At 40.3% G+C, this 12,675-nt stretch overlaps 1 protein-coding gene across 2 annotated transcripts in view; it reads right to left on the reverse strand.

Moving 5' to 3' along the window:
• The window catches only part of cpne5b (copine Vb), a 134,986-nt gene that overhangs the window by 96,754 nt on the left and 25,557 nt on the right, over positions 1–12,675 (reverse strand). For both annotated transcript variants that reach the window (XM_080301926.1, XM_026168361.2), the window contains 3 exons: positions 11,064–11,104; positions 10,681–10,727; positions 2,064–2,167 (listed from right to left, as the gene is read on the reverse strand). In XM_080301926.1, coding sequence (XP_080158052.1) covers positions 2,064–2,167; positions 10,681–10,727; positions 11,064–11,104 — 192 coding nt within the window. The remainder of the gene's footprint in view (positions 1–2,063; positions 2,168–10,680; positions 10,728–11,063; positions 11,105–12,675) is intronic.

Consider the following 12,675-nt stretch of genomic DNA (forward strand, 5'->3'; position numbering starts at 1 on the left):
TTTGCAGCTGAGGCTGTGTTATTTTTTTTCCGCGGAATTTGCATGTTATCGGCATATACTGCCATCAGAATTTCGGCCTCAAGCGCTGTAAGATACATTGACCGCGCCTTCTTTCCCTCCGTCTCCATGGTGACTCGCTTAATCTGTGCTCCACTAATCAGGGCTTTATGTATCCTCGTGCGCGCGCTTAACTTGGGGTTAAAGCAACTCCGCGTTGATTGAACTAATTGTTATCAGCCTTTCTGAAACAGAATATTCCGAGTTGGACAGTTCGGGGTTACTCAACCCTGAGTATCATTTTTCACTCTGAGTTTTCTAAACCGGCTTCCTGAAATGGGGCCCTGGTGTCCAAATTACAAAAAGCATCTTTTTGGAATCTGACCCATCCAAAAACTTTAAGGTTAAAAGCAGATGTGATAATATTACCAAAGAAATCCATTATATTATCGTGTTCTTACATAGTTGTTTTGTTTTTTTAATACATGTTTTGGGGGCTTATTAAGCAGATCAGATTCAGAAACACTTGTAAGATTAGATTTGTGTTCATATTTAGGCTGGATCTCTCTTGTGGAAAAAATAACATTAACAGTTGCTTCTTCCAAACAACTGCTCTCAATTAACATGTGCTCATACCAAAATATGATCACTTTATCTTTATTAACAGTCTGCAGATGTTTAAGATTGCTGTCAAATCTCTAATTGAAAAATCCTTGATTAAGGGCGTTTTGGCCAATTACTGCCAAATATCCATTACACCCTTTATTTATGATTATTTTTACTCATTATATTCATTATTTGTATTAGATTAGCATGCAATAATGGTTCCATTTTTAGGAGTTTCATTCAGCATTCAGAGAGCATGATAACTCAGAGACAAGCATGGGTAAAAAGCATCAACCATCTTCTCATATCCTCACACAATGGACTGCTCTCTATAGCTATCACGCTGGATCTCGGTGTTGCATTTGACACCACTGATCATATCGCGCTTTGACTCAAAAGACGAGCACTGTGCTGGTCATATTTATCAGATGTTGAAAGTCTTCCAAAAGTCATATAAGAGGTTCAATGTCGTGTGCTGGTTGACAATGCATATATTTCTATTGGCAATTGGTGATCTCAATCTCTGTGTTAATGGCATTAACATGGCATTAACTTGGCCTCTAGCACTGCTGATTCCACTGAGTCATTTTGACTAGAATATCTCCTTTAACTCATGCATTTAAAGTCATCTGTAGCCGTCCAGCATTATTAACATTACAAACATGCCTTCTTAGAATGATGCTGAAAACAATCCCATTTATTAGTTACTTCTGGGACCAGCAGTTGTAATTCTTTATTATCAGGATATAGCTCCCGGAAAGCTTCTACAATATGTTGTTCTGAAGATATTAAGTAGCAAGAGAGATCCCATTTCTATATTGCTATAGGCTCAGGCTGCTGCTGGACCTCCCATCAAGCACGGAGCACGTCTCATATCTCATTTCTTCCTCTATGCATTCATGTAGCCTTGTTCGTGTCATAAATTGTGTTTCTTTCCTCTTCATTAAGTTGTGCATTTTCCTCTCTGGCCTTTCTCTCTCTGAAAGTCTTGCAAACATCTCCAGGTCCGCATGATCCTGATCTGAAGGTGCTTTTCTTTTCTTTCTTTGCTTCCCCCTCACCCCAGTAGGTCTAGACAGACATCATCTATAGCAGGTTCCTTCCTGGGGTTTTTTTCTCACCACAGTCAGGGTGCTCCTCAAAGAGAATTGCTGCTTTTGTCTTGTTTTTTTGAATTGTAAGGCTTACCTTATGATGTATATGAAAAATGCTGAGATTTACATTTGTTATGCACTGGTGTAAATAAATGCAGTTATCTAAATAAAACTAAAGACATGCCATTTCATTGCAATGTTTAGATCCCCTCCATATTTTGGCATGGTCAGTCTTGTTGTGCATAGTTAGGGTTGTTGTATTTTCTGGTCAGGTATGGCAGATGGTCAGTTTCTTAACTTAACTAAACGGTGTAGGCAGATGGTGCAGAAAAGGAAGTGAAATAATGAAAACTAAACATCACTCACAAGTCAAAGCGAAGGTTCTGCTTCTCCTCAAAAAAGTAGTCCAAGATGTACTTTCTAACAAAGTCGGGGTTTAGAGTGTTGTCTATCACCTCTGTTCTGCCAAACTGTAGGAGGAGAAAGACAGATGGAGGTCAGCAGAAGAGAATGATGAAAGAACAAGCAAGACATTGAAACACAGTTTTAAAAACAAATACAGTTAGTGTGTGCTTGCCCTTTTCATCTCTTTCCTGGGCTTATTACATAAGTGTATGCACACAGTCACAGAGGCCTGATTAATGGAGGTGCTTTCACATGGTTCTGCTGTGCAAATGAAATCAAGGGTGGGTTTCCCGGATGCTTGATCTTCACCCCTCTCCTGTATTAATTACAGCAGGTTAGCGCATACATCAACCTCGCGGAAGGAAAAGGAAAATGTAAGACGGCCTGTGTGGACAGGGAAAAGTTATGGGTAGACTTGGAGGGGAAAAGGGGAAAGGGATAAAAAACTGCTGGAGGGAAGGAAATGGGGACACTGTTTGAGTCAGAGCTTTGGATTGAAAACAGTCAGAAGGGTAAAAATGAGAAAAGAGTGAGGAGAGGTGAGGAGGAGGAAAGCAGTCATTAGGGCTTCCTACATTTTCTCACTCCTAAATTACAAATGCAGGGAAATATGCCAGAGAACAATTGACAAAGGCCCAGAAACTCCAAGTATATGCACAATCACTGGCCACTGTATTAGGTACACTTTACAAGTAATGGTTTGGACCCACTATAGCAGTCAGAACGGTCTTAATGCTTCACTTCAGCAAAGTGCTGGAAACATTCCCCACATATTTTGGTCCATATTAACATGATAGCATCACACAGTTGCTGCAGATTTGTCAGCTGCACATCCCTGATGTGAATCTCTCATTCCACCACACCCCAAAGGTGCTCTGCTGAACTGAGATCTGGTGAATGTGAGTACAGTGAAGTCATTGGCATGTTCAAGAAACCAGTTTAAGATGATTTGAGTTATTCTGATGGAAGCAGCCACTGGACGATGGACAGACTGTAGTCATAAAGGGATGGATGTGCCATTAAATGGTGCCTTATTTGGTACTAATGGGTCCAAAGTGAACCAGGAAAATATCCCCTACACCATTACACCAGCAGCAGCCTGAACTGTTGAAGCAAGGGAGGATGGATCCATGCTTTGAAGTTGTTTATACCAAATTCTAACCCCAGTCTTATATTGCCCCATTTAGGTAGCCTCAGTATGCTGTTCTGTCCTGTGTAACAGACATGGCACCAACCACGGTCTTCTGCTGCTGTACCCCATCTGTTTAAAGGTTCGACGTGTTGTGCATTCAAAGACATTCTCCTGGTTGTGGTTATTTTAGTTGCGACTGCCTTCCTGTTTGGCCATTCTCCCCTGACCACTGAGATCAACACTGGATATTCACCCCGAGGACAGCCTCTCACTGGATATTTAAAAATCTTTTTGGTCACCATTCTCTGTAAACCCTACAAATGGCCATGCGGGAAAATCCCAGTAGATCAACAGTTTGATAAATACTCAAATCAGCCCACCTGACACCAACAAACATGCCACATTCAAAGTTACTTCAGTCACATTTCTTCTCAGTTCTGATGCTCAAGTTGAACCTCGGAAAATCATCCTGTCTATATCTACATGCCTAAATGCATGGAGTTGCTCCCATGTGATTGCCTGATTAAAGAGTGTGCGTCAGTTAAAACCTCCACAGATTTATATTTAATAAAATAAAAATAAATAGTGAAGCCTTAAAGCACACATTGCCTCATTCGTGACTTTATACTAAGTCTGAGCCCTCTGGTGTTTGAACAAACATAAAAACAGTGGAGTCAGATGAGAGCAGTTAACACAAGAATGAAATTACCTCAAAATGGATTCAAGAAAACACACACACTGGAGATTGCACCACATTTCCTGTGTATACTGAGTCTACTCTGTACTGTACATGGCTGCATGTTTTTGATGTCACATTTAATGGTTTCCTGCCAGCACAGCTATAAACTGTTTGCGGTTTGAACATCTCAGCTTAGTCATAGTTATTTGCTGGTAATATCACCAGAACTTCACAAGATAAATCACATCTTACTTCTACATTTCTAAATTTGAGCCATGTGAGCATGCTCTGGGCCTGTAGGAGACAGCTGCTCTTGTTATAGCTCAGAAAAAGACGTTATTGCTACATCTATTAAAGCCACACCTCCTGTGATAGGTTTAATATTCATTTCATCCTTATATCACAACAAGGAACAGCATTAATTGATTTGTAATGAGCGGCATTAATAATATTTTTTCTTAATTGATTTCCTTAATCAAATCCATCTTCATTCCTTCATGCCTAATATTACAATGATGCACAGATGTCAGAGGCAAGAATTCTTTCTTTTGTTAGAAAGATGAAAATTCAACCTGTGCTCAATAATGCAATAATGACATCGGGTCAGATGCGAATCGTATATAGACAAACTGTTTCCACAGACTACAACAGGTCTGCCTGTGAAATAGACACCATGAGGCAGAGGGCAAACGTGCTGTGTTGGTGTCATCAGCATCATAGCAGTCGAGAGGTGTTTGACCTTTAATGTGTAGGTAATGTTATGAAAACCAAACCGTGAAATTTAAGTGAAGAGAAGAATGTGTGGTTCCAGACATGGTTCAAAAACTTCTTTCCATCTAGAGTTTGTATAACACCACACTGGCCTTCTAATGCTGATTTTTTTGCATTAGTTGAAAATGTCAGTAAAGCGTTACCAAGTGCATCAAAATGTGACAAGGAGCAAGCGTCAGTATGTGATGAGTTCAGAATAAGAATATGTTGTAATATGTGCAAACTGTAGTATTTTTAGTGCAATAATGTTTATTTGTATGGGAATAAGCATGCAACTTCAACGAGTTCCACACAACATTCATAGCTTAAAGCAAATCTGCAACGGCCTTTTCAGAGTCACTCTTGTTTTCCACAGTCTCATAACTCACCAGCAAGTCTGTCGAACTCTTCATAGAGGTAAACAGAACCTGTTTGCAAAGATTAATCTTCCCATAACATGGAATGCAGCTTTTGTGAGCGAGTGTGAGTAAACGATGACTTTGCACCAATAGAAAACTTCACTCTTCTGTGATATTGCACCACTGTCGAATCCCTCTTTCTAAAAATAGGAGGGCAGGACTACTGATATTGAATCTGTGTTCTGCCCTGAGTTTTTTTCCGAAGCACCCGGAGCTGTTGATGAGGTTGTGAGCACATGTTAGTAAAGAGGCGGGAGATTGCAAAAATGAGCACCATACGTGATTTCCCAGCTGAGTGGAAGAGACAATACCGTGCTGCAGAGTTCATTAGATACTGCTGGGCTGCTGGAGCTGGCTAATGAGAATCTGGCAGGAAGTCCCTGACCTGCACCCTCGACATTTACACACATAGACGCAAGGCAGCTGGCACGCATATACTTATGGCATCTGAACTCTTCGGTCCGCTGATGTAGAGACCGATAGTGTCTTGTGTTGAAAATGTGACCATGTCCCTAAGTCTCATTGCAAGTGATCATGGTGTTAAATTAAGAAATGGGCAAAGGAGAACAGTAATAAAACATGTATAATCCATTATTATCTTTTTGGCTTTTCTATCCCAAATATGGCTAAGAGTTAATTATGCTGACCATCATACTTTGCATAAACAACCTTTTTTTTCTTTTAACACACACAAATTGTCAGTGCAGATTTTTGCCATCTGAATGTGCTGTAGTTCTTTTTCTGTTCTTTGTGGCTCAGCAGACAGCAACACAGAGCTCATATAATGAGCATGTTGGAGTCAGTAGTGTGAATTAGTGTGAGATAGCTTTCTGTCTGTTTTGGCCTTCAGTGAAAAGCATTGGGGTGAGTTTAAAAAAGAAATCCCCAAGACAAAGAAAAGACACAGAAACACGAAGAATACTGAGCAGCTCCCCAGGACTGATAGAGAGTTTAGGGAGGAAGAGTAAAACAAGCAGCTGAAAACCATTTCTTCCACGATAAGTGCTGCATGGCTTCATGGGAAAACAACTCCCAAGGTTTGTTAGAGCTTCGAGCCACAGCTGTGATTGTGCGAAGTCTGGGTATATGTGTGCACATCAAACAAATTCTAAAACTCATGCACGCAGAAACAGGCATGTGCACCAACACACAAACGCACACTCATTCACATAGCAGGTAGTAGCAGATAATGTCAGACGGTGGGAAAAAATAATAGAAATCATCAACCGTGTCAATCTCCATTAGCTGTTCTCTGACTGGCTCACAGCATACAGTAATCACTCGGCAACTTTGCACCTCCATTGCTATGTTTTACTTGTTTATATATCCAACAGTCCTTCATTGTATGTATGTACTACATATAAGGTGCAACCATTCAGTTCAGCGACTCCACCTGTGAAAATAGATAAAAAATACAATTTAAATTTGGTCTATTTTCCCCTCATGTTTTCTCCCTTGCAGTGCAGCTCTCTGAGCAACGTTTGGTCCACAGGAAAATCAGAATGAGCCTTTCAGGGAGAGATCTGAAAGCAGTAAGTGGGCCAAAAGTAAACAAGGAGACAACCTGGAAGGGGAACTCCACCAGATTTAAGTAGGTTTTTTGTTTAGTTTTTTTTTTTATTGGAGAGAGTTTCTTATCGTTAGGACTACGCCTTATATTCATCTAATAAACCTAAAAATAAGTTGATGTAATTAAGTGTTAACATTACAGGCAGCCGGATCAGGTCAGGGACCAGTCCCTGCCCCAAGTGGAGGAGTTTAAGTATCTTGGGGTCTTGTTCACGAGTGATGGCAGAAGGGAGCGGGAGATCGACAGACGGATTGGTGCAGCGGCTGCAGTGATGCGGATGTTGTACCGGTCTGTTGTGGTGAAGAGAGTAGAGCCGGTGCTCCTCCACATCGAAAGGAGCCAGCTGAGGTGGTTCGGGCATCTGACAAGGATGTCCCCTGGACGCCTCCTAGGCGAGGTTTCCCGGGCATGTCCCACCGGGAGGAGGCCCCGGGGCAGACCCAAGACACGCTGGAGAGATTATATCTCTCGGCTGGCCTGGGAACGTCTTGGTGTTCCCCTGGATAAGCTGGAGGAGGTGGCTGGGGAGAGGGAGGTCTGGGCTTCTCTGCTTGGGCTGCTGCCCCTGCGACCCCGGATAAGCGGAAGAAAATGGATGGATGGTTGGATTACATTTAATAGGTCTTGTCTTGTGTTATATTGTAAGGAGAAGCAAATGGTTCACAAATATCCTTAATGTGACTGTGTTTGTATGGACATACTGTGGAAACTCAGTGAAGCTAGAGCTGAGACTTTTTGCAGCTGTGATTTTCTGGTATACGGTCTAATTACCCGAGGTACACTTACACAACGATTCCAGGAAGAAGTGTATTTCTAAGAGTGCTCTCAATTTGGGCTGTATTAGTCAGTAATACCTCAAATTGTTCGACAGTATGTTTGTGCCTGGTAAACATCTCCTATGACCTTTTCAGACTTGGTTTTGGATACTAGAGTCCATATTCAGGTTTATTTTCTCCATTGTTTTGGATGGGGAGTCATTATTGAAGGTCACTTAGTTGTTTTTAAAACAATAACCACTGGAGCAATAAAAAGCACTGAATCATCTTGAGCATAAAATCAACCTAAAAGTATCCTACAACTAAATCCGGAGCACTTTAATGTACTGTAGAGGATAATGAGTGCACAACGAAGAGAATCAAGTCTACACATAACTTATCTATGCACTAGTCTGTTGTATAAAGTGATGTGCATACTCTTCATCAAGAATGACCTGTATTAGCATGGCAGGCATAATGCAGTGTGCACCAAATACCGGAGGAGATGGAAATAATCGTCAAACGTGGCCCCACCGGTGTGCTAGAGGGCCCTGTCAGAAAGCATTATTTAGCAGTCCCTGGTGAGTCACCTGTTTTAGCTTTGCTTGTTCAATCGGAGGCGCTCAGTGTCGCTCACACAGCATCACCTGGAGCCGCTCCAACACATACAACTGGACAATATGACTGTGGATGCGATGGTTCATGTCCGCAAGGAGAGGGCTGATTTAAATGTTTCCTGGTGAACAGCAGAAGATGGAGTGCAATCTGAAGTGAAAATAAACTGAAGTGAAATGCTCATTATATTAATTACATTTTGTGTATTTGATTGGATTAGAAGGCATTCAAACTGAAAAAACAAAGAAGTGGATGGCAAAAGGACCTTTACTGTGCATATGCAAATGCATATGCGCTTAGGATTTACACATATGCATACACATTTTCACACCCAAAGAGCAGGGCTGTCAGCAATAATTCAGCTACCTTTGAATTAATCCCACACAGCCATCTGTTGGGAGTGAGTAAACATAAGAGCAGCAGATGAGTGTATAAATAAAACAGCCATATACCATATAAATAAACAAATTACATTAAATTATCATGTATTGAAAATATCTGTGCCCATTTGGACAATGAGCAGTGTTTGATGAGGAATCAATCAAACTGTGCACGTCCAGCCTTGGAGGGGATGCAAGTGAAATCACGGCTGTGGCACTGGGAACATAGCTGTAAATTAATATCATGCTATACTCATCACGTTACAGTTCCATTTTTAATGACTTTCTTTTTTCATTGCTGTCTTGGTTGATAGTTTTTAATATTTTTGTTGCCTGTTTGTATTACAGAACATTAAAATCGACTATCTAGTGCAGGAGTGGGCAATTCCAGGCCTCAAGGGCCGGTGTCCTGCAGGTTTTAGATCTCACCTTGGGTCAACACACCTGAATCACATGATTAGTTCGTTACCAGGCCTCTGGAGAACTGCAGGAGCTAATTTAGCCATTTAGATCAGCTGTGTTGGTTCAAGGACACATCTAAAACCTGCAGGACGCCCTCGAGGCCTGGAGTTGCCCACCCCTGATCTAGTGTCAAACTCTATTTATCTTCGCAAGGTTTGGACCAGACGTTCTCTAACGGGAATAGTTTTTAAAGCAAAACTCACTTTTGATTTATGATTTTTTGATTTAATGACTTTAATTTATTGTAAGCCAAACATGTATTCTCACTTACAGCATATTTGCTGTGTTTTTACACTAAAGCATTGCGCTAGCAATACTCTATAATTTTCAGATATGTGCATACACAGTACAGTGTATTGCATTACGAATTTATTAGACCAGCATCCGATGTAAGGTTTATGGCACAGCTGCTCCAAATTAAAACTTTTTTATGTTTCTGCAATGGTTTATCCACCAGCATGCATGAGCTCTTTAATCAAAATGTATTTTTTCTTATGCTAAATTACAATTACTGTTGTTATCTATAAATGTACATCACAAAAAATAAGAATTTGGGGGGGGGGGGGCTCTCGTTTTCTTGAATAATCTATAAGAGAATCTGAAATTGTTATTGCAGTTGTTACCTGGTTATGAAGGGTGAGTGTAGGTCTGATTTAAAGGATTGAGGAGAGATTCTCTTGTTCAGTGTGACTGCTTCTGAAGTTCATGTCCAGTGTCACCTGTATTTATTTCTTTACTTGTGCTTATAGTTGTTGCAATTTCTGCTGCCCCTTCAGCCAGATATCTCTTGGAAAAATAGAGTTTCAATCACAATGACACTCTTTAACTTGACAAATAAAAGATATTTATATACAAAAATATTTACCATGCCCGTGACAAATTTATTACAGGCTTAGTTCATAAACAGTACACTGTATATATTTTAATTTGGTCTTGCAGTCAGCATTTATTGCAATAGGACAAAAATTCTATTAAAATAAACTACAATGGCCACGTTCGATTTAATCGAAAGCAGCAGCTTGGCCCATTTCTGTTAATAGTTTTTGGATACAAATGGAGGTCTGTGAAACATCAACGGGCCACATACACATGCACTTGTATCTACTTAAAACTGTTCATCTTAACAACAGGAAAGATGCTGAATATTGTCAACTACATCCTTTTGAGTTAAATTGCTATTATTATTATTATTATTATCATTATTACCTTCATTATGTGCCACATTTGGGAATTTCTTCCATAATAAACATTCTGATGTCAGCTGCTTATCAGTATTTGCAAAGACATAAAGGTAAAGAGTTTGGCTTCAATACTTTATTTAACACTTTACTTCACATATTTATTTTGTATCATTATGTGTTTTGCTAATTCCACCTGCAATCCAAATAATTAGGTTTCATTAACTGGACAAACAGACAGAAGGGTGAGATGACAAGTAGAGAGCTGATGGTAATGCCGCATAAACCAAACAAGCCTCACTAAGATGTGGATTAACGAATCTGCAGCGTGCTGTTTAGTCCCCAAAATGTCAGCATATTGATCATTATGGTGTGAGGGTTTTTGTTGTTGGTTGAAGTCTCCAATTAGGGAATATTTCCTTGGCATTTTAAGACGACTGATGCTTGAACAAGTTTAATGAATTGTCAAAAAACACTCACAGAGAAAAAGGGGGAAAGAAAACCATGAGCTGAATGTCTTAACTGGAGTGCCACCACTCCACCCCTGTACACACAGAGAGCAAGGCCAGAACGTAATTGGACACGCTGTAAGTTCTTTCTTTTTTGATTTGTGTGTGCATGTTCGTGTGTACACTCACCTCTCTCCACTGTTTGGTTTCAACACCTTGTGTATAGAGCACGCACACTGTGAAAAAGTGCCAGGGAGGGACATAAAAAGAGGAAATTTGGTGAAAGAAAGAGAAAACAAGAACCAGGGGGGGAGAGAGAGGAAGAAAAGAGAGTGAGAATTAGAAAAATGGAGGCAAATTCCAAATGGGAAATCAATGTGAGGGTTTTAGCTCCAGTGCAGTGAACAAACAGCCACAGCACACTGAGGGGGGAAAAAAAGATTTCCCAAACTACAAGGCAACATATCGATAAAAAACACACAGAGGAGAAGTAGAGAACGACCACAACCAGAAGCAGGCGTAGAAAAATAATAAAGTACCATAAATAGGAGAAGTCTTTACAAAATACTCACTTGGATCTGACTTTGAGAATGTGTCTTTATCCAGCAGATTTCTGGAAAAGGAAGAGAAGAAAAAAGCAACAACTGTTACTCATGCTGACAGCTTGACATGAGTCACTTATACTCAGCTATGTTCTAATATTTATGTGCACATACGGTATATTCTTGTCATGTTTAAGATGATACAATTTTTTTAACCAGAAGCCCACTTGAGAAGTGCAGAGCCTTATCTGACAATTTTACAGAAAGTGATCTGATCTGCTGATTCAGATCACTGTGAGTTTTGTGCGCTCTTCATTTTGTGCCTTGGTTTTCTGGTTTTCCCTTTTTTCCTTTCTTCGGGTATCTAGTTTGAGCTTTTGTCACATTGTAGTCTCTGGGGACTTTTTTTGTTGCATCACATTTCATCTGTCTCTCTCAGCCTCCACTCGTCCCCCTCTCACTGCAGATTCACATCAAACATGCAAAACTCCTCTCTGATGAGAGACTATCAAGAATTTCCTCTCATCGTCACGGCGATTTTTCACCACCACTCCCGGCATCAAAGCCATGATACCTTGCAAATAATTAGATATCAAATTAGATGCAAGCCAGCATTAACACAAGAAGGAAAACAATAAGCCACCCCACATTTAACATCAATGTTTCATAGTGGCGTCTGTTCTCATGTCAGCTATGTTCATTCATTCAAGTCAAAACGTTGGATTCTTTAAGGGGATAAACCCCAGGTCCTAGTAATGTAGATTTTTAGCATGTTTTGAGATCAGATTTAGGGTAAATGGCATTAACATTGTCACCGTTATAGGGCAGTCAAAGTGGTAGAAAACACTGAAAGATGGGTGTTGTGAGGTACATTCATATTAGAGCAGGAGCAAAAGCACTGCCCATATCAGGGATCAGGATAAAGGGTCCGAAGCAGGATAGCGACGCAGAGATTGGGAACACAAAACAGAAAAAAAAAACACCAAGTATGATGAGCAGGAGCACAACAGAAAAACAGGAGACAAAGGTGGGAACAGGACAGAAAACAAACACAAACTTAACTAATGAGGGTGAGTCACCGAAAACAGCAGAAGGTAAAACAAGAACAAGGCTTTAAATGTAAAACAGAAAGTAAAAAAAGGCAAATAACTAACACTGAGACACGAGGACTAATATAAACATGGTGATAGAGACAAGAAACAGGCGAACTAGAAGCACAAAGAAACAGCACACTAACAAAGGTAACAGGGAGCGAAAGAACACAAATACTCAAAAGTCTATTACAGTGAGGGAGCCGTGGCAGCGGGGAGGGAGCACAAAAGGTATGCGACCCTAGCTTACTTCATAGTGACTGATAAGACCCACTCATGAAGCAAACATGGGCGCCTGCAGCACTGCAGAACATTTGTGTCCCCCATCAGCCAATGAGAATAACTACACAATCTCTGTTAAGTTATTGTTTATGCCTTTCACAAAGAAATCCAACCATGTTTAATAATTTTTTGGCTTCACCATCTACCACTTTTCGTTTTTACCTGAAGCACCATGTGTAGTGTATGCTGGTTTTTTATTATTATCCCCTATGAGGAATACAATGTAGAACCATTGGTCACTAATCAACAATTCTACTACTTGTATTATT

This window comes from Astatotilapia calliptera, chromosome 5 (assembly GCF_964374335.1).
Source record: "Astatotilapia calliptera chromosome 5, fAstCal68.1, whole genome shotgun sequence".
In the NCBI taxonomy this organism is placed as follows: Eukaryota; Metazoa; Chordata; class Actinopteri; order Cichliformes; family Cichlidae; genus Astatotilapia; species Astatotilapia calliptera.